The 26875-nt window shown below is 39.7% G+C and overlaps 1 protein-coding gene across 1 annotated transcript; it reads right to left on the reverse strand.

Moving 5' to 3' along the window:
* Positions 1-314: 314 nt before the first annotated feature.
* SLC25A16 (solute carrier family 25 member 16) lies at positions 315-22346 on the reverse strand. Its single transcript, XM_033148982.1, has 9 exons — positions 21680-22346; positions 20055-20147; positions 17639-17772; positions 13972-14035; positions 11513-11634; positions 10153-10219; positions 7757-7919; positions 5208-5276; positions 315-3559 (listed from the first exon to the last, which is right to left on the reverse strand). Exons 1-9 carry the CDS (start codon positions 21771-21773, stop codon positions 3403-3405), a joined length of 963 nt encoding a protein of 320 aa, XP_033004873.1. The 5' UTR covers positions 21774-22346; the 3' UTR covers positions 315-3402.
* Positions 22347-26875: the final 4529 nt, after the last annotated feature.

A 26875-nucleotide genomic window follows, 5' to 3' on the forward strand; every position in this document is an offset into this window, starting at 1 on the left:
ATAGTAACTTTACTAAGCCGCTGGAAAGGGGCCAAACATTCAATAGAAAAGCGGATTACAAGAATCAAAGAATGCTCCAAAGTCAGCACAAGAAAAGAAAGCAATGTTGCCAATTATGTCGCTGCCATTCTGAGCATTTACTTAGAAATAAATTCTACTGGGTAATTTGTGGCACATGAACTTTGATGCAAATGAGTTTTTTGTATAAAAACCTTACTTGTCTTAATGATCATGCTTTTTAAAAAAAATTAAGATGTTTAGAAGATACACCTTAGTAAGTTTTCATTTTAAAAAATCTCAAATAAGACCAGAGATTAACTGTAGTCACTTTAATATTGTTTCATCAAACATTTTAAATTGCATAAAACAGAAAAAATATAAAATTCCAAACACATGCTTTTATATTGGCTGGTATACTTAGTCATGTTGCTATTCAAGACATTTCAGTGTAAAATAAAATACATACGTCTCTTGGACAATAATATCAAATATCAAAAGACATATATTTCAATTATAAAAAAAAACCAAACCACAGAACTTGTTATATCCCAGCTATGGACTATTACTAAAAGCGATTTTTACAGCTGCTGCTAGATTTGGTAACATAGCTCTTACCAGTTTCATACTCCATATACAATATTTACAAAAAAATAAATTATATTGCTTTACATAAAACATTTTGAGAAGTGTTGCAATAGCTTTAGCATTTAAGTTTGGCAAAATCAGACACTCTTAATCAAATAAACCCATTTTTAAAAAATAACCAAGACACACAAATTGTTCCTAGTAATAGGAAGGTGAAATTGGAAGGCTGCTATTGAAAGGGAAGACACTTATCCAGGCCTCCTAAAACTGACCTATCCATAAAACCAATAGGCAAAATAAGTAGGATTTGTTGCAAAAAGTGGGCAGGTCCTCTTGAAAAAAAAGACATAGCCAAACCAACAGTGGACAGCAAAGCTGTAATCTCAGGCCAGGCCAGCCATTAGGTAGGGTGATGCTGCCACCTTGGGGTGGAAGCCCCCAGGGTGGCACCCTTGCAGAAGCCCCGCCACCTCCACCACTGGGGGAGAAGCAACGCCAGCATTGCAAAATCTTACAGGAAATCAGCACTGATGCTTCTGCACCAGTGTGGGGTGTGTATGGCACAGACAGCCTCAAGCAGCAAAATAGGATGTACCACCCCCATGTCATGCAATGTGGCTAGAACTTTACTGAAAAGCCCAAGTTCCCACTGTTGGTTGCGACTTTTTTCAACGTTGAGAGATAAGTGAATAAGTTGCATCCTATTACCAGAGAAGCCATAATAGAAGGCACAGAAGAAGAAAATCACTCAGTGCAGTAGAATATACTGCAGTGTACAGCAAGGAAGGGGAACCTATGGCCCTCTAGAACTCTTGACTACAACTTTCATCCCGGATCACTGTTTTTACTGGAGTTGGAGTCGAACAACATCAGGAGAAGAACAGGTTCTTCAGCTCTGTAATACAGGCTGCATGGGGGAAACGCAGCAAGTAGTTAAAGCTGCAAATTCCTGCTTGTTTCAGAAAGGTGGCCTTGTAGTAAAAGTATTAATTAACCTTCCAGCAGAAGTGTGCGCATCTTGATCCATATGAAAAATGTTTTAGATGCTCTCAATCTGACCAAAACAAAACCCATGCGAGGATAGGACCCTGCTTACTCATATTAGATGAAGTGCTATCAATCAACCTTAACCAACCTGGTGCCAACTACAACTCCCATCAGCCCCAGCTTTGTGAAGACTCCTGTAAATTGTAGGATAACCTCAACTTTCAATAGCCTTGTGTACTTTTAATATTGGACCCATAAAGTTCATTTCTGTTTCCTCATGCCCCCTACCACTGTATAAGTACTGAATCATATAAATCAAATCCAAATCAACAGCAGCTTAAAACAAGTTAAAACGCATTTTAAATGTGTTTCCTAATTAATCAATCAATCAATCACATAACATTTGTGCAACTGCTCATGTTTGTGAGAGGGGAGAGTAGGACTGTACCTCTTCCCCCCGCATGTTCCCTCCCCCCGACTCTCCACCTTCTATGCATTGGAGGGTGAATATATACATCAGGAAGCTGCCACACTGTAAAAGTTCCCCCTCCAACACATGGAAAGCATAGCGGTCAGGTGATACAGGCACATCAGAGAGAAGTCAGAAATGGGATGAAAGGGTTTAGAGTGTTTCAACTGTGCTGGATTAATAAGATAAGCTTCTTTAGGATACTGCCTGTATCCGTTTACCTGAGAGCTCCACTGAATTCAGTGGGACTTACTTCTGAGTAGGCATGACTAGAATGGGGAGGTATGTCATATAGAAAAGTAAGATCCAGTATCCAAAAGGTCATGGAATTCCAGGAGTCCAATAAGGCTTTAGACTTACTTTTTTGAAAACAGTTCCCCGAGCTTAATGTAAAAGTGTTTTAGGGGCAAAGTAGAAATGAAATGGGAGGTGCATGACAACAATCACCTATGTTTGCTTTATATCCAAGAACTCCATGTGGCTGATTTGAAGTTCGGAGATGCTGTTTCTTATTCTCCTGCATCCCATGAAGCTTGCATCGGCTTTATTGTGGGACAAGGGGGGGATAAACTGCAGGAAAGGCCTAAACAAAGCCTCCTAGAGCACCACTTTCCCAATTTTAAAAGCAACCCCCAAAACATCACATGATCTTCTATACCACATCTACTCCAACCGCTAACAGAAGTTTGTAAAGCAGCATTATGAATAGTTCAAAGACAAAAAATAAGTATTGCAAACCCCTTGAAAGAAACCGAGCACCACTTTTGAGTTCCCACTCAGGCAGATCTGTATCGTGGAAATAAATCGTGAAATTATATACTTTCTAGCTACTAGAAAATCTGAAAATAAAATGAAGGGACTGTAATTCATGAATGAGATTACATTAATAAATTCTGAAGTAATTGGCTTGTTGACTGCAGTACTACAGCAGAACCTTAAACTTAATTGCATGAAAGCAAGTCAAAGTGAATTCAGTGAAATGGGTTTCCAAGCGGATCTACAATTACTCTTATGTTTTAGTTAATGTATATTGTCAACTCTTTAGAAAAGCAGATACTTAAACTCTCCAATTTAAAAAAATGAAAGCAAACCTATTGAAATGGATTTTTTTTAATAATCATTTGGAACTCCTAAAATTGATTTACTTTTCAAAGTAAGTTCCCCAATTTATTTTTATTTCCATCGGTAACCTTCCACATTGTATGTACGCATAACAAAGAACTTATTCAACTTCTGTCGCATTTACATTCTATACTTCTTCTCGTAAAGAAAGCACTATAAGAACCAGTGATTCCCATGGGAATTTTCACAGATAAATACAATACAAAAACAATAATTGTTTTTCAATAAAATTTAAGAGTCTAATTGAGGTGCAAGAACTGCTTCATAAATTCATACGTGGTGAAGGCAACAGCCTGTGAAGGAATACACCGAATATAATTCAGGGATAATCCTCGATATAATCCTCTTCGTATTCCATGATTTCCATAAACATACTTCAGTGTCTGTACCATTGTACTAGAAACAGAATAGAGTAAATTTTAATATACTTAAAATGAAAGCTTTACTATTCGCTTTCAATAATGGTTTAAAAATCTAGAAACTACTACACAATATTTGAATTTTACAAACTTGTTACTAAAAATTGCTACAAAATGTTTTCACTCGTGCAGCACAGGAAATTGGAATTGGGGGAAAAAGCAAGGTGGTTGTTAGAAGAAGGATGCAAAACTTTGTCAAGTTGTGGATTACCGGTAGGTCTCTTTTTTAACATATGGAAAGGACTTAAGAAATATAGCATGCAGAAAGAGCACAAATATTTGTTGCTTTAGGTTGAAAATCCAACTGTCCCACATCTCCTACTTACGAACTAGAACACAATCCACCATAATAAGCAACACATTCCACCAGGAAGTCTCCTGGAAAAGTTACATGAAAATTAGTAAAAATTGCATAGAGCACTACCCAAAAATGTTTGTTTGTTTTTTGAAAATTTGAAGTCATGAGGAAAAAGTTTATTCCCTTAGGAAATCTATGCAATATTCATTTTCATATGACCTGTACTGTAACAAAATGTATTATTTATAAAGTAATAAACCAGTAAGATTGTTGTATTTGGCATATTTATGAAATTTACAGAGCAATTCTATCAATGCTTCCTCAGATCTAGTTATCTTAGTGGAGCTCACTCCCTGGTAAATGCATACAGTATAGGGTTGTAACCTCAAAAAGCATAACTGCCTTAGTTTTGTAGCAGGCTGTTTCTTGTCAGCAATTTAAAGAGAGGTGAAAACAGGAGATGAGGAATTAGTCCATGGGAAGTTCTGGGTCTTCACATCCACATCAATCAATCAATCAATCAATCAATCGCTTTCCACAAAACATCCTGAAGCAATTTAACAATAAAAACATATTTTTAAAGTACAGGTCTGATAATGATTAGGACAAAAATCACCAAAGGCTTGTTGAGGACTCTAGCCATAATGCATTAAGAAGCCTTCATTTCTAATTTGTGGCCTTATGGCTCAGAGCTGTTATTCTGCAACCCCAGAATGCATACTAGACCAGTCATTTGTGGCAGCCACTTCTTACATCACAGATAAACTGCTTCTGATATGCACAACATAATGAAATGTTAATAATTTTGGAGGGGTAGAAATGTGATAGGAAGCCTGTTTCAGGACTGTATCACTTCAAACCAGCATTTCAGAAGGGTGACTAAGGTGAGAATTCTTCCTGACGTGCCAGTTGTGTATGGAGACGCCACCAACTGTTATGTGAATGAATCCCTACCTGTAGTCTGAAGGGACACAGTCCAGAAACCGGCTTACACCTCTTTCATCTGTTGTTTTTGAAAACTTGGGTCCACTATGGTTGCCTATTAAAAACTGACAAACTCCCATCTCTACATCAAGGATAAGAAGTGATGGAAGGAAACTGATGCATTAGATCATACACTGAGAACAAATCTCTACCCACTTTTTAAATGTAGCACTGTAGAAATTTGCCAAAATGCATCTTTGGCTGGTATAAATTTTGTAACTTTGCAAAAAATATATATCTTTTCACCAAAGGACAAGAAAAGGATGCTAAAATTGTAAAGAGCTATTATAAAGTAGCAGAATAAGATATCAGTTTTCAATTTAATTTAAGGCACTAAACTTACAGGCACTTTTCGGACTCCGGAAGTATTGCTCCCAACTGCATTCGTCTACGTGTTACATCAAGAGGATATCTGGAAAGAAAAAGATGGTTTTTCCCCCAAAACAAGCTCTTTGAGTTGAACTTACATTATTTTGTTGTTTGTTTTTCTCTTTGTGTGTTGTTTTTTTCTTCTTTGTGTGTATTGTCTGTTTTTTGTTGTTTAATAAATTAAAAATTAAAAAACCCCATAGTGCTGCAAGTATTTGTACAATAAATACAGTTAAAGGAAATTCATATGAGAAATAAGAACTGTGTGGAACATATGATGGTGTCTTATACTGGATCAGATCACTAGTCCACCTGTCCCAGTATTAACGTATTTACTCGAATGTAATGCACACCGTTTTTGGCCAAATTACATCACAAAAATTAGGGTACACATTAGATTTGATGGTGCATTTACATTCGCCAGCAAATAATTTTTTGGTTTCAAGGTTTTGAAAATTGAGATGTGCATTAGATTCGATGGTACATTAGATTTGTGTAAATACAATATCTACTCTGACTAGAATCAGCTCTCCTAGGTCTCAGGCAAAAGTATTTCCTAGCTCCAATGTCAAAGATCTCCCACATTTTTTTTAGAAAGGAGCAGCTGAGGATAGAGCCTATGATTTTTTGCATGTTAAACATGAACTGTTTTTACAGAACTATGAACTTTTTTTACACTAGGGTTTCCTTTACAAGAAAATAGGAGGTTCAAGTTTATGCTACTTAAAGTTATCAGAAAAATAAACACAAAAATCAAACAAGTATTAAGAAATACAGGATGTATTCAGTTTCATAGAAATATAAACTCTGAAGTTAAACATGGTCTGCGTAAAAACAAGGTTTAAGGCTCAATACCACATTTGCAGTGGATGAAGTAAACAGAAAAAGGCCACAATCCAGCCCAAATTAAGCATTTAGGTCCCTCGTATTCAGCTCTCTCAATGAAAGGACATGCTTACACCTCCTTTACTGACACCATAGTAACTAACTTTGGGAACAAAGTCCCAATATTTTAAAGGACCAAAAATTGTAACATACCTGCCCATCACACAACTAAACATATTATATGTAAAAAGGAGGTGCCAGGGGAAAAATAATGGAACTCACTGGCATCAAGTTGTGTGAAACACCTTTGCAGCTCATTTTTAAAAAAATTCTGACCTATAATATTTAAAGCAGCATCTAAAATTCTTAACACCCTGTATTGCCAGTGTGATTTAGCAGTTAGTGTTGCATAATAGCCAGATTCAAATCCTTACTCAGCCATGAAGCTGATTGGGTGGCCTTGGGCCAGTCATTAATTCTTAGCCTAGCCTACCACACAGGGCTGTTGTGAGGATAAAATGGGGAGAGAACTGTTATTTATGCTACCATGAGCTCCTTGCAAAAAAGGAATGATAGGTTAGAATACAGAGAAATGTATTTTAATTTTCTCACTCTAATACTTAAACTGAGAAAACTAAAATACATTGTAATGCAAATGCCAGCCTATGTAATTCATAAATACTATATTGGAAAAACATTTATTGTATGTTACAATACATATTTACTGTGCAATCCTAAACATTTCTACTCAGAAATAAGTCCCACTGAGTTCAATAGGGCTTACTCCTAGGCAAGTGGGAATAGGATTTTAGCCTTATTGAGGTTTGTTTTACTTTCTCATTTTTAAAGTTGGACTTTGAAAACCCTTGGAAAACAACATGTTCTGGGGTCTAGCTTTTTAGTATTTTTATTATATTATATTTGTACACTGCTCTTACATGGGACTTCTAGTCATTGATCAAGTCCAGATCGGCTTGGCATAGCCAATTGGTAGTATGAGGTACTCCAACCATTCTCTGATCCTCCCTGAGGTTTAATTTGACAACTATACAAGATATTATAACTCACATTATCACTGCTGTATAAAGATCATGATTTTCCAACTTCCAGCTGGAATAGTACAGTTTTACTAAATTGACAGAGAAAGCAGTTGCCTAATGGACTGCACTCTTATCAATAAACAAACTGATCAATTAAAATGTTTTTGAAGGAAGTCATAATGAATAAAAGCTATGTCTAGGTCTACAACTCAAAGAGTTGCAGCCTTCAAAAACTTTTGCAGAATACAATATACTGTCAGCAGCATCTATCATCATCATTATTGCAACAGCAGCAGCCTAAGGTTCCACAGTGGATTACAACAATTTAAGATACAAAACAAAAAAAAAGTTTAAAACCTTAAAAATGCAATCACAAAACATAGGGTGAGACCTGAAAATAGATATCTCTGGTGTCAAATGCCATAATATACTGTTCTTTACTATTCAAGTATGAAAGTTTCTTTTTTGCCTGGGGCATTATTGCCCCATTTTAAATTGAGCAATAGGCTTTCTTCCCATACCACAAAGGTGTGGCTGATGCCTAAAATTATGACGAAATTAAAATTTCATGATTTCCAAGGTAGGAATTTTGTTTACTTACAATACTAATGCAAGCTATCCTAACAATTCAGTGCAGTAAAATACTAGAAAAACTTACGATATTGTCTGTGCTATTGCTCCAGCTATGCCACCACACAGCAAATTTACATGAGTTTTCAAAACTAAGACATCAGGATTATCTAAGCAAGGCTTCCCAAGCAGGGTAGGCGCTTGGGCAAGTCCCACACTCTTTAAGGTACCAAAGGTAAAAAATGAGAAACCTGAAAGGGAAAAATGTAACTTTAATGGAAACCTGAAAGGGAAAAATGTAACTTTAATGGAAACAATACCACAACAAGCTACATAAACAACAAAGGCACAATCCAACCAAAGGTTAGGCACAGTTAAAACTCATATATAAAAAGGAGTGTAGAGCTTGCACCAAGCTCAATCTTCATGGAGGAAAAAAAAATCAATGGAACTTATCGGAGCTTTCCAAACTGTGTCACAACACCATAGTGTGTTGGCTGTAGTGTGTAGGTATGTCACGTGAACGCTCCCTGTGCTCCTCCCGGGGCTGGAAAGGGGTGAGTTTAACCTCTGGTTTGCTAGTAAAACTGTGTTACTGTGCCTCAAAATGATGCATGTATAAAAAGTCTGTCACCAACATGCAAAGTCTGGAAAGCTCTGGATTAACCGTAGCTGAGTCACATCTTCTCTGTTTGAGGATAGTCACATTGTGAAATTGTTTTCAAGTATGTATTGGAGAATCAATCTTCATTTTTGCTTATCACTTGCATCTGACACCAACACCGCAATCTGGCACAAAGTATCTGGGATGTGGGAATTATGTTGGGATGTGTATTTTAAGAGTTTAAATTGGGGTGTGAGGTGCACCAGGCACCACAGTTCCTATGGTGCTTTGGAGAGACCTCGAGGAATGCCTCAAAGTAGCACCTCGGGAACCGAAACATGTAAATGTGTGTGTGAGGACGGGGGGGGGGGGAGAGAGAGAGAGAGAGAGAGAGAGAGAGAAGGAAGAAGCATGTGTATATGGAAGGAGGAGAGCATGTGCATATAGAGAAGCAGGGGGCCAGATGTGGAGGAAGAAGCTTGATGGTGAATAGGAGAGGGCAACAATGGGTAAGTATGGAGGCAAGACTGAGAAACTTTGCAGGGAAGTAGTTGTAGTAAACAAGATAGCAAGCAGAAGGAAGGTTGGTAAAGGGAACCAGTCAGAGACAGTTAAGGGGGGAGGACAGGAGGTTGTCCATGGGCAATTTGCACAGTGTAAAGTCAGAAAGAGAAGAAGAAGAAGAAGAAGAAGAAGAAGAAGAAGAAGAAGAAGAAGAAGAGTTTGGCTTTGATATCCCGCTTTATCACTACCCGAAGGAGTCTCAAAGCAGCTAACATTCTCCTTTCCCTTCCTCCCCCACAACAAACACTCTGTGAGGTGAGTGGGGCTGAGAGACTTCAGAGAAGTGTGACTAGCCCAAGGTCACCCAGCAGCTGCATGTGGAGGAGTGGAGACGCGAAGCCGGTTCACCAGATTACGAGTCTACAGCTCCTAACCACTACATCACACTGGCTGCTATACTAAGCAATAGGGTAGGTAAGGTCCCTACTTGCCAGAAATTAATAAGGGTGACAGGAACCCTGAACCCGAATAAAATATAAATAGGTGCCTAATGATGAGAAGAGTTCTATCTTTACTTTGGAAGAGTGAGGGGCTCAACAGGGGGATCTAATGATAAGAACCAGTCTGGGGTTCTTGAAGGCACTTAGTACTGATAGGCAGGTGAGAAAAATTTCACATGGGTGTTACGGGGAAGAGTTAAAATGCTTCTGAAAAGGAAATGAATATGTAAATGCCATGCTACACCTTTCAGTCTATTCCAGGTGAAGTGAAACATGTATTGATATTAGAAAAATACCTTCCCCACTACAAATGAAAGAAAAAAGTGATAGGAGATACTCAAAATCAACAACAGGAGTCAAGACAAAAGGCAACAGGAACCGTACAATTGGTTTCAGAATTGAGGAATATACAAGTGCAGATAGATTGGTGCAAAAACAACCCTTATAAATACTAGAATGCACAGTGGAATAGATGTCAAGATCACTGTTTAAAATTCAAGGAAAAAAGAGACTCCATGTGGCTATAAGAGTGCATATTTCCATTTTTGTTAACAGTCTGTAATAGTTGTTTACTTTACCAGTGATTTTGTGCTTATGCAGATCTTTCAGACTGTTAGGACAACTAAGGACAGTCAGTAGAGCATTTTATAGATGGCTCTCAGTGTACATCTGTACTAGTTGGGGGGCATGTTCCACAAACAATTCACTATAATTATATAATAATTTCCCGGCAGCAACTTTCTCTGCCAGTATCTATGCAAATCCTAGCAATTTTTGCAATTTTTATTTTAACAGAAGCAATGTGAACAGTTTTGCGAATCAAAATTAAACACCAAGAGAAACACTGGGAAAGACTCTCATTCAAGTTCAACTCACCTGCATATGGAGCCATTCCTACAACTGTTGGCGTAAGCCCACGATAAAATCCTTGCAAACCACCTTCCTTTTGGAGTAAGCCAATGATGAAAAGAACAAACAAACAACAAATATTTAATTGCACTGAGTACAAAGTGTAAATACATTTTTTCAGCCAATTAAAACTTTATTACGGTCGACGACCAGCACACACACACACACAAAAGACTCATACAGAATCAATAATAAATGCAATTTAAAACTGATCTGAGATTTGATCTAAAAAGGCAGTGTTTTTCAACCACTAGTGTGCCGCGAGATGTTGCCTGGTGTGCCGTGGGAAAAATTGAAAAATTACTTTATATATAGTCAATATAGGCACAGAGTTAAATTTTTTAACATTTTCTAATGGTGGTGTGCCTCGTGATTTTTTTCATGAAACAAGTGTGCCTTTGCCCAAAAAAGGTTGAAAAACACTGCAAAAAGGGGTTGGCCGTATTAAAATTAAAGTACATTAAAATTAATAATTATTGCTTTAAAAGAATAAATTTAGAAATTAATTAAAAAATCAACAATTCAGATTAGCAAATACATTAGATTAGCGTGATGTTTTGCACAAGGAAATGAAATCAGCCTTTTCCTTTTGGCCAGGTATTTTATTTATTTTTTATTTTTTTAAAGGTGTGTCTTTATAAGCAAATTTTGTGATCTGATCCAAACTTTCAGGGACAAACTCAGTTGTGGATCTCAGTGTCCAGCCTGAATGATGGGGGTGGAGTTGCTCCTTCAGGTACACAGGTATAGATGTTTATTAAGCATGTGTGCATCTAGTTTAATCCTAGAATGGTCTCTACAAAGAGCAGGACCTGCTCTGAGGCAGCCTCACTGCTCTGAAACTTTCTCCTAAAAAGACAATACTGTGTCTTCTACTGTACTTCCAAAGAGAGTTGATGACTTAAGAGTATGAGATTTTTTTTACTATTGCATGCTCTTGTTCTGTTTGTTTTGCTGATTTTGCTGTTTACTGGGAATGGTTTTATTTGTTACTATTATTTAGGGTGCATTCTAGGGCACAGCCACACAATAGGGCTGACAGATAATCATAACATTTAAAACATAAATGTTTCTATGGTTTTATTTTGTGAACCACTATCAAATCTCATGAGCAGTATCGTTTTCAAAACTGTATTTTTCACTCTGCCACTCTTCTCCCAGTACAGTATGCAGCTATCAACATCTGCCTACAAACAGCAGAACAGAGAGAGATGTTTACACAGAACAGCTGTTTCAAGATCCTTAAAAGTTTGGTTTTTTAAAAAAATTGTTAGCCTCAGAAACCAGCAACACAATAGCACTAAAACAAAAGAGATAAACAAGCTACCTTTGTATAAATGGTCTTGAATGCATGAATAATTCCAGTGTATGTGTGATCCCCTTTTACTTGGAATGCCAGACGTGCTCTCACCATGTCAAGAGGATAAGTGCAAATTACTGCAGTTATACCTTCAAAACAAAAAAACCATAAATACGACCTGAACTGGGCAACACAGTTGTGACATGCCAATATCAAGAACATCGCTAACAGAAAAACACAAAAGGGTCCTTTAAATAGAGGGTGATTTTTTAAAACTCAGCCTTGTTTTCACATTTGGAGGACTTGTACTTTCATGCTTATAAGTCATTTCTCCAAAGAGTTGGGAACACAGATCATTTTTATGCAAGTAACATGCTAAAGTCAGGGAGGCTGCACACAGGAATGAATGGTGTCATGCAGAACTTTAAGGAATCAGTTAAGTCACAGACACTCTGGTTAAGAACTAAGCTGCTTCCTTAAAATCACTGCAACTTAGAAAAAAAGGAATGATACTTTTAAAATGTGCATGTTTCATATGCTGAAAGTAGCACACTATTCCCCCCCCCCCCCCGGAAATGAAACCAGCATAAACCATGTGTTTGGTACTTTTTCCTGCTTTTGCATTTGGAAGGCTTAAATCCCTTTGTTCTCAAAATGCCTGGGATGAAGGGCACTTGTGTTTTAAATAGCTGAAATCATGTTTTCCCCTCTGCTTCAGTCTGTTTTTTCCTTAAAGGAGACTAAGGCAATTATCCACCAAGATTTGAATTACACAAGACTCAGGAAATCCAGGGTGGAAAGTTTTCCACATAATGTTTATATTTGCCACTTCGAAAAGACGCATTACAACAGACTTGATGCAAAGAAATTTCCCCTCCTAGTGCTAGAAGGATTACTATTGAGGGGGGAAAATAATTTTATTTGTCTTTGCTTCTCAATTTGTGTCTTTGCTTCTCAATTTGTTTTGTGCTAATTTATGCACTGGGACTTGCTTTCATTTTTAATTGATTAGAGTTTAGAAATTAATTATTGTAATTGTTAAGAGTGAATTTCTGTTTAATTATTATTTGCTGATATTTTATTTTATTTTATTGTGTAGTATTATATTCTAATAGGTTACGGAATATTACTTTATTTGATACAAGTCTATTTTAAAGTTATGTTTTAATTCTGACATTTTTGTATTGGATCAGGTTGTTAATAAGTTGTTTCTTCAGCCTGTAAACCAACTTGTGTATATTAATAAAGAAAGGCAGTATACAAATTAAAAGTGAAATGAAATGAAACAAGAACCATGGAAGTTTTCACAAGTTTTCTCTGCATTTCTAATGCTCAAACTACATTGGTGTTAGCACCACTAATACAAAACCTAAAATTCACATTCAGACTGCACATATCAGTGTGTTTTCATTCTTCCTTCCATATTAATATTATCCAGGCCACTCTTGCACTATACCTAAAAATGTGAAGACTGTTCATGTGCTCATTTCTTATATAATACATTAGATCTCCATTTGCACTAGATGTGCCCTGCCAGCTACACCAGGAAAGGTGTTATTGCTACCCCATAATCTCTTGCAGTGAATTTCCCTTTCTATTTCCTTCTTCTTTTTATTTCTCTCTTACCCCTTTCTATTCCTCAGCTTACACATAAATTTCAGAGACCATAAATATGTAGTTCCTTGTGAAATTATTTCCATGTGTTGCAGTTTTGTGTATTGTATGTAGAGGGAAAAGATGCTCTAACCAACTATTTCAATCCATGAGGATTATGATGTACCGGTAGTTAAAATAGACCTCAGGAGGATTTACCTTGTTATGATGCTTAACAAACTATAATTGGGGTGGGGAGATATTTCTCCCTGTTTAATACTAGCATTCAAGAATACCCAAATGAAATTGATTAGCAATGGACTTGGGAAAGATGAAATCCAAGTATTTCATCATGCAAGACATCTTAAATTGCTTTTTAAAAGGGGGGCTATACAAATGTGGAATTATAACTGGCTAATAGCTAGGGTAATCAAAAATGCAATCATGAAGCACAATTCAGTAGGAAACTATTTCTGACTACTGTACTTGTGTATGCCCTGCTTGCTACAGCCATCAGGAAAGAGTGGGAGAGCATGTAAACCACAGCTTTCTTTTTCAGAAATTGCATGTAAACCATAGCTTTCTTTTTCAGAAAGTTTTATAGCCACTTCTGATCATGCAAATGGATTTGGATGCTGTTAGGAGACTCTTAATCTCAGGGTTGCAGATTCGAGCATCACGTGGACAAAGGGATTCCTGCACTGTAGGCGTTTGGACTAGATGACCCTCGTAGTCCCTTCCAACTCTGCAATTCTATGATTCTATTATCTATTTTATTAACTTTAACTGATTAAAAACAACAGCCTTTAGCCTGGACTTTGATTACTAAACTGCAATTTAAAGATTGGCAAGCAAAATGAAAGAATAGTTAAGTATACATAAGAAGGAAATACCTGCCATGGATCCAGCCATTAACCGGTGAATATGCCCAGAAATGCCAAGCTTCTGCTTTATCATCTATGAAAAGATCAAATTTATAGAGTGAAAAAACAATAATCCTTCAGCACACTTTAAGTGAGCTTCACTAGTCAGTACACTGAAAACAAACAAATGGTTTAATGCTTCTGACTACATTTTAAATAACAGCCTTAACACTACTTTAATATATTTCTTATTTATTTAATTTATATCCCACCCTTCCTCCCAAATGCAACCAGGGTGGCAAAACAACATCATATTTATTTTATTTTAAGGTATTTATATACAACTGATATCTTAATAAACTTTATTTTAATTTTGGTTTATGTTTTAGCAATGCCAGTTATTGCTGTCTGACAGTAAAGGTAAAGTTAACAGTACCCCTGACCGTTAGGTCCAGTCATGGACGACTCTGAGGTTGAGGCACTCATCTCACTCTATAGGCCGTTTGTCCGCAGAAAGCTTTTTTTTTTATTTTTTTATGAAGAATTTATTAACATTTTCATAATACAACACATACCCAGACCCACACCTACAAATACAAAACAAATACAAATACACATAATGCCAGGATTCTTCTTCTTGTTTGTATACCTTACAAAAAAAAATTCTATTTCTGAATCTTGACGTTTGACTTCCCCCGCCTTTTCACCTTCGGTTTTAAATCCATATTTTACTTTCTTAACAACTTTTCTCTGTAAAATTTTTTTAACTTCAATTAAAGATAGCACAATTCTCTTAATCATCCTATTATAACATAAATCTTAGCAGAATATTCTTATAAAAAACTAAACTTATTTCTTCTGTCCTTTATCATGCTGCTTTTAACTTAAAATCCAATATCTCCTTGCTTATTCAAAATAAACTTATAATTAACAAACTTCACTCTCCGATTTCAGATACCATAACAGACCATTTGGGTTTTACATTTAATACTTCATCCCACACCCCCTCTGTCCATTGTCTTTCTCTGTCTTTCGCCAGAACCAATCCTCCAGTTGTCTTCTTGTCCCAAATGTCCACAGATCCAGGCAGCATTCACAACAGACCTTGCATCGAGCTTCAGGGTACACATCACATCCTTCCTGGGCTCCTCCGCTTCTTTGTACCATACTTCTACTTCTTGTAGATATCTTAATTCCATGTCCCTTGGCCCCGAGCTCCCACCTCGGGGTCTGGATATTATAAATTTTCCCGTTCCAGGGCTGCCACCCCCAGCAAACGGTTCCTTTTCCCGGAGTTGCCCAGCCATTTCAGACCATCCTTCAAGCACCCCTTCCAGCTCTTTGCCAAAGTTTGCTTCCATTGTGTAAAACTTTTGAAAAGCCTCCTCTGTGGGAAATAGATTCTTTTTATTTATAATCCCACTCAAGACTTGCAATTTCCGATTAAGCAGTTCCAGCCTCAAGACAGTAAGCATTTCTTCATCCTTTAGACCAGAGTTCAAAACAAGTTCAAACACAAAGTCCAGCATTTTGGAAGGGAGGGTGAGTGAGTGTCAAATTTCAGTTCCTGTCTCTTCCTTCCTTTGTTTCAATTGTTTCCCACGTCAGTCCAAATTTTCCATTGCCATTTTTTCTGAAGCCAGAGTGTAAAGACCAAAACTTTAAATGGAGATATTTTCTCCCCACTTATTCCCCAAAGGGAAAACTCAGCAGTCTCAGTTTTCAAATTCCGAGCACTTTGTATCCATTATTGTAGCAGCAGTCACTTAAACTGGTTACTTTCTTTCTCTCCCGAAGGGAGGGAGGCAGGCTCCCTTTCCTCTTCCCCCCGGATCGTTCCAAAAATAGAAAAGTCAGTCAAATACTCACAACCACCGGGTTCTTTCAGATCGTTAAAGACAGGTAGAACTTAGACGCTCATCACAGGATTTGTCGCCGCATTTACATCCCGGTTGGGGCATGTCCCCTATAGCCTGGCTCCGTCGTCCCTTCACCCCCACTCCCCCTTTACAGGGGGAGCGAGGGAAGGGTTCGGAGCCACAACGGGCACAGCCGGGGAGCCCAGGGTGCGGGACGCTCTTCCCGCACCCCACCGGAGCCCCGCTTTGCGGTAGCGGGGCTCCAAACCCCCGGGATGGACTGGGCGCTTCGCAGCCGAAGCAGCCCACGACCACCCGCAATGGCATCGCTGCCGGAAGTGTCCGCAGAAAGCTTTTGGGTCATGTGGCCAGCATGACTAAGCTGCTTCTGGCGAACCAGAACAGCGCACGGAAATGCCACTAACCTTCCCGCCGGAGCAGTACCTATTTATCTACTTGCACGGTCCATGGTTCCCTTGACCAACTACATTCTTTCTGCAGCACCCCTGTGGGGCTCCGGAGCCCATTTATATCACCCCTTGCCTGCAGAGATGGCAGCCCCTCACCCCTTTTCAAACACCCTCCTTTGTGGAGTGTTCCCTCAGCTTCCTCTCCTCTCCCCTCTCCTTGGGAGTCCTCTGGGCAGCTGCTGCTGCCATCCCTGGTCTGAGCTGACACCCTTCCCCCCCCCCCGCTGCCCCAAAGAAAGGTGCTTCCCAGAGGCACCATGCAGCACCCCTAACCATCATTCAAGGCACCCCAGGGTGCCACAGCACACTAGTTGAAAACCACTGATCTACAGAAAGAGCAGCAGCTTGGAAGCTCTCCAGGTGCAGAGAATTCCAAAGGGTAAACACCACTAAAAAAAAAGGCTGTGCTGTATCTCAAACACTACTCTTATATATGTTGTTATCCATCTTATACCGTATGTAAGCATTTGGGATAAACAGTTATTTAGAAATTGGTACAGTGGTACCTTGGTTTACGAACTTAATCCGTTCCGGAAGTCCGATCTTAAACCAAAGCGTTCTTAAACCAAGGCGTGCTTTCCCATAACAATTTACAAATGGAACACACTCAACAGGAAGCAGAACATGTTCTGCTTCCAAGGCAAAGTTCACAAACCAAAACACCTACTTCTGGGTTTGCAGCATTCTTAAATCAAGTTGTTCATAAACTAAGCTGTTCTTAAACGAATGTACCACTGTTCTTCATATTCCCCTGTTGCTCCATTTCATATAGATGTCGGAAAGAGCCAACTTGTGCAGATTATGTGATTTACATACAAAGACATATTTGACATTTTAATGATATATAGAATGAAATGTAAAATGATTTGCTTAAACAGATTACGCATTTATAGGTCAATAAATGTCAATAATATAGAGAGGGTAACTGGTGCTAAGAAATTCAACAAGTTTTATGCAACTCATAATATATTTCAATTTATACAAGTGATGTCCGGCCACAAAATGCTGTGGTATATCCTGAGGCCCCTAACAGGAGTGCTTTTTCTTGTCGCTCCTCCTTTAATTTCTCCTGCTGTGCCATACAACACTACAGGGCACAAGTTAAGTGTCAAGTTTATTTGGCCTCACTCAACCAATCATTACTGTTATACTGTTCAATTTTAAGTTTTTAATTGGACTTGCAAAGGTAATAGTCTTGATGTTTACAGCATAAACAAAAAAACTGGAAGTAATTGCATTACTCAAAACACCCTTTTTGGGGAAAAGAAATAAGGCAACTGGCAGTTATACATAATAAATATGTCAATTTATATGTATTAACCAACCACAGATAGTACAGCTGGCATCAGGGAAGTTAAATGCAGCTACCTGTTTATACTGGCCAAATGCTGTAAACTGAATTGCACCATATGGAAATATTCTAATCATCATTGCTCCATTTCCTTTATAGAATCCCAGGTAGCCCTCCTTTTTGGGAACAGCACGCAATGTAGAGATCACGCCTGTGATGAATAAAGGGTGAAAACAAGAAGAAAATGATCAGACAACCAACAGAAAGCGATAGCTAAACGATCCAACAAAGTAAAGAAGATTTTATAATAAGATAAACAGCATGTTCAGGAAGCTGGGCAGGAGGAATGATAGAAACAAACAGGCTGAAAGAACCAAGTGAAGAGAAATGGTGAGTGTACAAATGAGAGACTAAATCAAATTTTCTATTAACAACCCCCCAAAATAGTAACTGGAAGAAATAAAAAGGGAAAGTTGGACCTCAAAACTTGGGAGGAAGGAAAAATGACATCTGATAATGGCATATAAACAGTGGAGGAGGACTTTGCTCAAACAGTCTTTGCTGATATTTACTCAGCCTCACCTAATTTCTACAAACCCTGCTTTGTTCAGGGACACATGTAGTTAGAATGTTTGCAAGCCTGCGACAAATACACCCTCGCCATGCTAGAATCAAATGAAAAGATTGCATTTTCATTCCACTTATCTTTCTACAGAAAATCCTCTGATTTTGGTTTATGCACACAAGTGCTGTATCCGATTTTCTTAGCAACATTCCCCATTCTCTCACACACATACCAAACTAAACACCTGTTGAGTATTCATTAACTGCAGTTTCTATCAACATGAGTATTTTAAAAAAACAGGGTTTGTTTTAATCTACTGATTTAAATAGGGCTCCTTTTTAGTTAATCAAAACATTTTAAAACTGATCTAACAAATTATAATTAATAAACACAGATGCATTCTTTTTGGGGGGGCTACGTTATACCATATTGGCCATTTGGACAAAGTAATATCATATGAGGATCTCCTAATATACAGTGTCCTTAGAACTTCTTTCATCACATTGCATTAAAAACATTTACCAATTTCAGCTGAACTTGGCAATCAAGTCAAAGTGTGTGCAAACTAGGAGTTGGCCTCTCTTCGCTCAATATTATACATAGCTACACAGAAGTACCATATTTACTTGAGTATAATGTGCCATCGAATCTAATGCACACCACAATTTTCAGAACCTTAAAACCAAAAAAAGTATTTGCTGGCGAATGTAAATGTGCCACTGAATCTAATGCACACTTAATTTTCTCAACGTGACTTGGCCAAAAAAAGGCGCACATTAGATTCGAGTAAATACGTTAAGTACCACTATGTTCACTCCTTGGTGAGTGAAATAATTCAAACTCAATGGGATTTTCCAACATCAAACTGGACCTCCATGTGAGGTCAGTGACAATATGCAGTTGGGAGAGGAGAATGAGTGAAGTCCCCACAGCTGAGGGCCTCAGACAAGGCTACTGGTAATGTCGATTCTGTCATACAATGTCGATTCTGTCATACAAAATGAGGGAACAAACGAGAGCAGCTTAGCCTTAAAATATGGCATTGTGAACATTTCCCACATGCTTCTGAATTTTTATTGGGTTTACTGGCTTCCATTCACTGTGCATCAGAATACAGGAGTCAAACTATACTGTATCTTCAATTTTTGGATTTTCAGACACTAGCATCTGTTACCAGACTGCAACCTGACCTAAAGTGGATTGCAATAGCAGAACTAGCACCATTGGTGTAGGCAAGGGTGGGTGGGGTTTCCCCCCCCCTAGCAGAAGCCTGCCCCCCAGAATGTACTCTTTGGGGGGTATTTTTACCCGTGATTTCCCCCAAAAAATTCAACCACTTTAGGGGGTGGTCTCCTAAAAAAACAAACTCAACAACTTTGGTTCTCCCCCTCAAACAAAAATCCTGGCTACGCCCATGATTAGCACCATAAAAAATATATGGAGAATCATGAAGAAGTGAGTCTCCAAATGCATGTTTTGGCTAAATGTGGGTTCCAGCTCTGAAAAGAATGCCTGGCAACATTAATTTGAAAGAAAGTCGGCCATTTTTATAAGGCGCTGTCACAGTGACCATGTTAGGCCCAGCCAACTGATGTGTGATCACTGACACATAGGTCAGAACGGAGGAGTAAGGGAAACGGGCATAACAGAGGCAGGGGGGGTAACAGGGCAGAGTGCACTTAAATGTGCTACACAACACATAGGGAGGGAAAATGGTTGCTGCCTGTGGAGAGAAAAAACAGTATCAACCCTATCTTCCAAATTCAAGGTTTGCAAAATTTTAACTTTGAAATCTCACTGAAAAGCACAGGGATGAAACACAAATGTGCCTCCAAATTCTGTATTTGCTGACAATATTGCAGTAAATTGAAAATGAAATATACTTCCCTTACAAATACAAGAATGCAAATACACGAAAACTGTCTTACCAAGATTTTTGTAATGACGATTATGAGCTTGTAACAAAATCTTTACTCGATCCAATGGAGCAATGGTTGTTTTGGCACAGCATCCTGCAACACCTTTCAGAGACAAAAGTGAACAACACTGTTTGCTGACTGCCAAATGTTACAGCATGTCAAACATTCAGCAAGTTATTTTTAAACTTATCTTTTCAAGGTTCATCCCATACCTGAAAAGCATGGCTCCCCTCACTCAGTGGGCATGATCTTCACTGGCAAAGTAGTCATGTTATGCAATCTATGCACAAGGTTTCCTATTCTGTTCCATTTTCTTTTGGCAACATAAAGCTGATGCATTGTACTACATATGCTGATCTTCATTTCCAGAAATGCCTCACCTTATGGTGGAGATTCTGTTTCCTAATATCTCCTACAAGTTGCGAAAAACCTAACACTCCTGGTCATATGAAAACAATGAAGAATCTTATGAAACCTTAACAACAGTGTTTGCTACAACAAGACTACTCTTCTGAAATATGAGCCTGTGATTCAGCAGACAGAGAACCCATTATAGGTACTGTACTTATTTATTTAATTTATTGCAAGTATAGAGGTATCTTCGCTATATCACAGGGCCAAGTATATCAAGGCATCAAATACTTTTTCATAAGGCTCACCAACTCCAGCCCTGTTCCAAATCAATCACTAAATGTTGGTACAGCTCAGCAGTACTGTAATTATGGAACAGTTGTATCAAGATGTTAACTCTGGACCATCACCATACCACCAACCCTTCTGCAGCATTTGTGCTGTATCATTCAACTTCCAAGTCAGATCAACTACAAATGATACAAAAGCTCAGAAACAGTTTAGGATGCAGTACAGTGGTACCTCCGGTTACAAACTGTATTCGGCTCTTAACTCTTTCCTTACCACTTAAACTGTCATTTAAATAACCTTTAGATGTCAGATCTTTCAAGATTAGGGGGAAAGCAAGCTGCTGTCTTATGCTTATTGTTGATTTGGCTTACAATTAATCTGATAACGGTTATTAAGCAGGGTTCAAGATGTTTGCCTGTAGTACATTACGTCTCTTTCTTACCTAGGGAACGGATACAGGTATGCATGTCAAGTTCTTAGGAAACAGACACTATCTTTCAGAGTTTCTTTAACGAACGTCTGCCCTATCACCTCGGTTCGATCTACCATTTATACCAAGGAAGCTCCCAGTTACATTTGGAAGAAGGACTCGGGGCGAAGCAGTCAGAAGAGAATAAAACCCCGGGACATGTGTCGCGGCTATAAGTATAGCTTCTTCTTCAAGGAGCAAGCTCCGCCTTGGTTCTCAACTCAACAGTAGGCAGCATTGAAGGGCGACGAGAGCCTAAGTCGCAGAGCAAACGGAGTCAAGGGCAACGCGGTGGGCGCGTGCAAGCAAAAAAACCCAAGACGAGCGTATCGTGGGAATTCCACGGATCAGAGTTAAGGGGATTCCGAGCTTCCCTCGAAAAGGGAAAACGCAGCCGGGCGTCCAAAAACATTGTTGTTGTTGTTTTGCCGGGGGGGGGGTGTCGTGCGAGCACCAAGAGGCCGCCGGCCCCCTCGCCTCGCCATCCCTGCCCACCAAATAAAGAGGATTGTTCTGTATTTACCTCCGGCGACAAGCGAGCGGAGCCAGTAGAAGTCCCTCCGCGCGGGCGACGAAGGCAGGCGGGCGCTGGGCCCCGCCGCCGCCTCAGTGGCCATCGGGCCGCGCTGGGTCCCTCGCAAGCGCAGCAGCAGCGGCAGGAGGAGGAAGGGGAAGAGGGAGACGCGGCTGGGCTCGGCCAGCACCCAGCGCCTTCAGCACATGGTGCCGGGCGGGCTCTGCCTCCGCCCAGCCCGGCTGAGAGGCGGGGCTCGGCCGCGTAAGCCGAGAAAGGAAAGGAGGAGAAAGGGAAAGAGACGGGCCTCCTCGTACAGGCTCCTCTATCGGAGGCCTTGCAAGCCGGGGAGGAGCGTCTTCTCCCGCGGCCCGGGCATGGTGCAGGGGCCACGGCCTCCGGGAGCTGCTTGGCCAGGCCCGCGGCAGCGCCCCGTGATCGCGTCAGGAGGTGGCGGGAAAAGCTCGCTCGGCAACCGGCGGCGGCGCGTCTCCTCCCACCGGCCTCCTCGGCTCCCTTTTCCCCGCCCGCTCCAACTGAGGAGGCCGGCTGTGTGGCTTCAGGGGAAGTGGGAAGGGAGAGCGGCCAGGCGTCCCCGAATGGGCCTCAGGGGGAGGTCGAGTGGGAAAGGGATCCCGGGGTCATCCAGACCAGCCCACTTGCAGTGCAAGGAAGATCTTGCGGTTGAGAAGTGCGCGTATATATGCGCCGCTTTTTCTGGTGTTCCGCCGCCCCCCTCTTCTCCCCCAACAGCCCCCGCCCCGCCGGTCGGGCTTCTTGGCTTTTTAACTGCGGCAGGACGGGCAGAAATTCAACTGGCAGAGTTTATCAATACATAGCCTTGCCGCGGGTGGGCTGGAGGGACGACACGTTAAAAAAGTAATTGCCACAGGTTGGGGTTTTTTTTTTTTTTTTTTGGTAAGCCTTCAAAATGCGCAGTTATGTAATAACATTTACTAGGACCAACCAGAATGTCACGAAATTGTGGCAAGCCTTGGAGTTATCCAGAATTCTTTGTTGTGCTTTTCACTTTATAAAAGGTCTTTGTGCTATTCTGCTCTTTCCATGAAAAGAGTTTTCAGCTGAATCAGCAAGCCAAGCAGCTCAGTATCATGCCTTCCAACAGTTGGTAGATCTGGGTACAAAAAAAAGTGCACAGAGTACTAAGAAAAAAGCCTCCCTCCCTTTGTGTAACATCTTACCTTAATGAAGAATTTCCTGATTACATCATAGTTGTTTTTGTTTTTATTATATATTTGTGGTTTTGTATCGTGATTTTATTCTGTGAACCACCCTGAGACCCCCTGATACAGGCCTATATAAAAATCCAATTAATAATAATAATAATTAATAATAATTAATAAATGTGTTGTCCTATGTGGATTCTGAAGCTATATATAAGGGGTGAGGTGGAACACCCTGTCACCATCACCTTCACATTTCATTACTTTGTTAAAATATTTTCTTTAACTTTTCACTGTGATACAAAACTACCGTACTCTTTTTTTGGAATCTATTTATTTATGCCCCTTCAAAAAGCTCTTATGAAAGAGGTAGAGATAAAGGCTGTCCACACATTACCATTCAATCCAGCTCCAGTGTGTTCCCACCACTGGTACATTTGTCTTTCTTTAGCCACAATCCATGCACATTTTTCTGTTTCTTTAAAAATACTTGTGTTTATGTACTTCCCCTCAAACCAGCTTCCACCCAGTTTGAAAACGTAAACCACAAGCTGAGAGGTGTACATTTGAGACAGCCATAGTGCATGGGCAGATGACAGCTCTATTGAACAGGAGGGATGGGACATGGAGATACAGGTCAGGTAATGTGCATCAAATGAAGATGTCCCCACTCTGCTGTGTACAGCAATGTTTAAAAGTATTTGAAATGCAGTGGGGGAAATTACTTTGCTGCATTTTAAGCTGCTAATGTGTACATAGCCGAAGATTAGATAGTTAAAATGCAGTTTGAGCCATGCCATACAAATCTCCAAATTCAAAGTGAACAAATAAAAGATTGTGGCAATTAACACTTTAAAACAGTAAAGACGTTTCAGTATTTACACTGGTGTTCCTTATAAGGGATAGGAACTAGCACCTTTTCTTTGCATCATCAGCAGACACAGGAACACACCAAAGCGGGACTTTCAGATCCAATTCTAAGGGGATACCTTGCAGTCAGTGTTGAGCCTTGCTACATCTAATCTTTGAAGTTATGCAATAGGTAGGTAACTTATTTTGCCTTTTTACAGATGAGAATATGAAGGTGAGGGAAAGGGATTTCTCCCAGGCTGCTTAGTGCATCCGTAGCAGACAAACCCACTCATTCAAGTCCAAGCCTAAGAAGCTGCTCACTGGACCATACTCCACTCTTAAGGGTGCTGTTTTAAAACTGCAGAAACACAGCTCATTGGAGAGATCTGGTTTGCTTATGCCATTTGAAATAGACCACCTTTTTCTGTTCTGTGGAACTGACGTACTGAAAATTAAAGGTCTCGTGATCCTGTTTCTAGTTTCTGAAGGTGACATTTCCCACATAACACACTTAATCTCTTAAACTACACTACAGCCTATCCTCCTAGGAAGCCTCACAGAAGTCCCTACTTAACCCACTAATGGAGCATGACCCTCAACGTGGCAATTGCTGCTGTAGTACAGACATCATTTTGATGTACATGAGAGTATGTTTCATAGCAGGGGTCAGCACACTTTTTCAGCAGGGGGCTGGTCCACTGTCCCTCAGACCTTGGGGGGGGTGGACTATATTTTGAAGGGGGGGATGAATTCCTATGCCCCACAAATAACCCAGAAATGCATTTTAAATAAAAGGACACATTCTACTCATAAAAAACACGCTGATTCCCGGACCGTCCATGCGCTGGATTTAGAAGGTGATTGGGCCGGATCTGGCCCCCGGGCCTTGGTTTGCCTACCCATGTTTTATATAGGAAGGAAGTGTTGCAGGAAGAGAAAATATACACTTACACTGTTGAAAATATAAGCAGGGCCTATGGGAAGTTCTTGCTTTATATTTCACTCAGGGTGAGGCACTTTCTTAGAACTTCTATCACCTTTAATTCTTTTACGAAACTTCCCCAGTCATGGAGAGGTGTGTCTAGCCCACTCCCTGCTTGCATTTAAGTGGGCTTTAAATACGTTTCTTTTTCAATCTGTTCTTTATTTAAATGGTGAGTTGGACTTTAAACTGTCATTCATTTCTGTTTTAAAAAAGGCTAAGGCTTTTTACTGGTTTAATTGGAAACAGTTGTAGCCTGCTGTTGACATTGATTTAGACACTGGTTTCAAGTGTTCTTGCATTAACTGTATTAGCCTATAAATGATTTTATTGATAAATAAATAAGTAGATGTAAATGGCCTTGGGAAATTTTCATTTCAAAAGGTTATTTCTCAATAACAAAAATAAATAAATGCACTCAATCCCTGCACATTTCTGAAAATATAAGGCTTCGTTTAAAACCAAAAAGTGCTATTATTGTGCCCATCTTAGTTTTCTATATAATTTGTCTATACTTATTTCATTCAGTCATCACTGCCTCCAGTGAAATGGCAATCCTCTGCAAGGTGATGTCAGTAGTTAATTGTGTTCTGCTGGATGCTTTTGTGGGCATAAACTGGTACCCATTCAAATGGTGTGTGTATGGATCAGATCCATTAATGCACATTTGCTGGCGTACAGTGGTACCTCAGGTTACATACGCTTCAGGTTACGTTTCAGGTTACATACTCTGCTAACCCAGAAATAACGCTTCAGGTTAAGAACTTTGCTTCAGGATAAGAACAGAAATCGTGCTCTGGCTGCGCAGCAGCAGCAGGAGGCCCATTAACTAAAGTGGTGCTTCAGGTTAAGAACAGTTTCAGGTTAAGAATGGACCTCCAGAACGAATTAAGTTCTTAACCCGAGGTACCACTGTATGTGACCATGCATACAAATAAGCATCAAGATTGTAAAATGGGTTATAAATTGAATAAGAAACAAGGTGTCAAGGTACTGTAATCTCAGTATTAAATCCTATAACTGACAAACTATACTTGTCCTATAAATAATATTTGGCCCTACAATTCTCTTTATCTCTGAATGTGATGTTAGCTGATGTCATGCTTCATTAGTGGTTCATACTAGTGTAGATGTTTGGGGGGTTGTTTTGTTTTAACTAGGGGACGTGGGTGGCGCTGTGGGTTAAACCACAGCCTAGGGCAGTGTTTTTCAACCACTGTTCCGCGGCACACTAGTGTGCCGCGAGATGTTGCCTGGTGTGCCGTGGGAAAAATTGAAAAATTACTTTATATATAGTCAATATAGGCACAGAGTTAAATTTTTTAACATTTTCTAATGGTGGTGTGCCTCGTGATTTTTTTCATGAAACAAGTGTGCCTTTGCCCAAAAAAGGTTGAAAAACACTGGCCTAGGGCTTGCCAATCAGATGGTTGGCGGTTTGAATCCCCGCGACTTGCTTGGTCCCTACTCCTGCCAACCTAGCAGTTCGAAAGCACATCAAAGTGCAAGTAGATAAATAAGTACCGCTCCGGCGGGAAGGTAAATGGCGTTTTTGTGTGCTGCTCTGGTTTGCCAGAAGCAGCTTAGTCATGCTGGCCACATGACCCGGAAGTTGTACGCCGGCTCCCTCAGCAAATAAAGCGAGATGAGTGCCACAACCCCAGAGTCATCTGCGACTGGACCTAATGGTCAGGAGTCCCTTTACCTTTACCTTTTTTGTTTTAACTAACTATTCTTCAAATGAAGGGTGGTATATAAATTTTAACAAAACCACCACCACCTTCTGATCTATGGTTACACTTCCCATCCCCTTTTGCAAAAGTACTTTAGTTAGGGTGCCCTCTTAACAGGCAAAATATTTGGTCATACCCAGCACAGATAAACACAGGTAGCAACCACTTTTCAGGACAAAGAGAACAGTAGTTAAATCTGAGGACAACAGCAATGTAATGCTTTATGACTGAAGTAAAAGTGAGAGCAAAGTACTCCCATATGGAAATATGAACGTGGTTATGAATATTGTAAGGTGTGATGCCTTCTCACAGCTCACCTGAATACTTTCCACTATGCTGGGAAACAATGGTTAGATATATACTGAGTTATATTATTTGTCCTAAATTACTTTATATCTGCCAGCTAGCTGGGGAAGGGGGAGGAGAAACCTAGCCTGTTGCACTTTTCTGTTTT

Source organism: Lacerta agilis, chromosome 5, assembly GCF_009819535.1.
Source record: "Lacerta agilis isolate rLacAgi1 chromosome 5, rLacAgi1.pri, whole genome shotgun sequence".
Classification (NCBI taxonomy): domain Eukaryota; kingdom Metazoa; phylum Chordata; class Lepidosauria; order Squamata; family Lacertidae; genus Lacerta; species Lacerta agilis.

Coding starts and splice junctions, on each gene's coding strand:
- SLC25A16 (XM_033148982.1), bottom strand. CDS start 21,773: ATGGCCACTGAGGCGGCGGCGGGGCCCAGCGCCCGCCTGCCTTCGTCG. Junction 5,277..7,756: donor GCAATAGCACAGACAATATC/GTAAGTTTTTCT, acceptor TTTTCTTTCCAG/ATATCCTCTTGATGTAACAC. Junction 3,560..5,207: donor CCGGAGTCCGAAAAGTGCCT/GTAAGTTTAGTG, acceptor TTCTGTTTCTAG/TACAATGGTACAGACACTGA.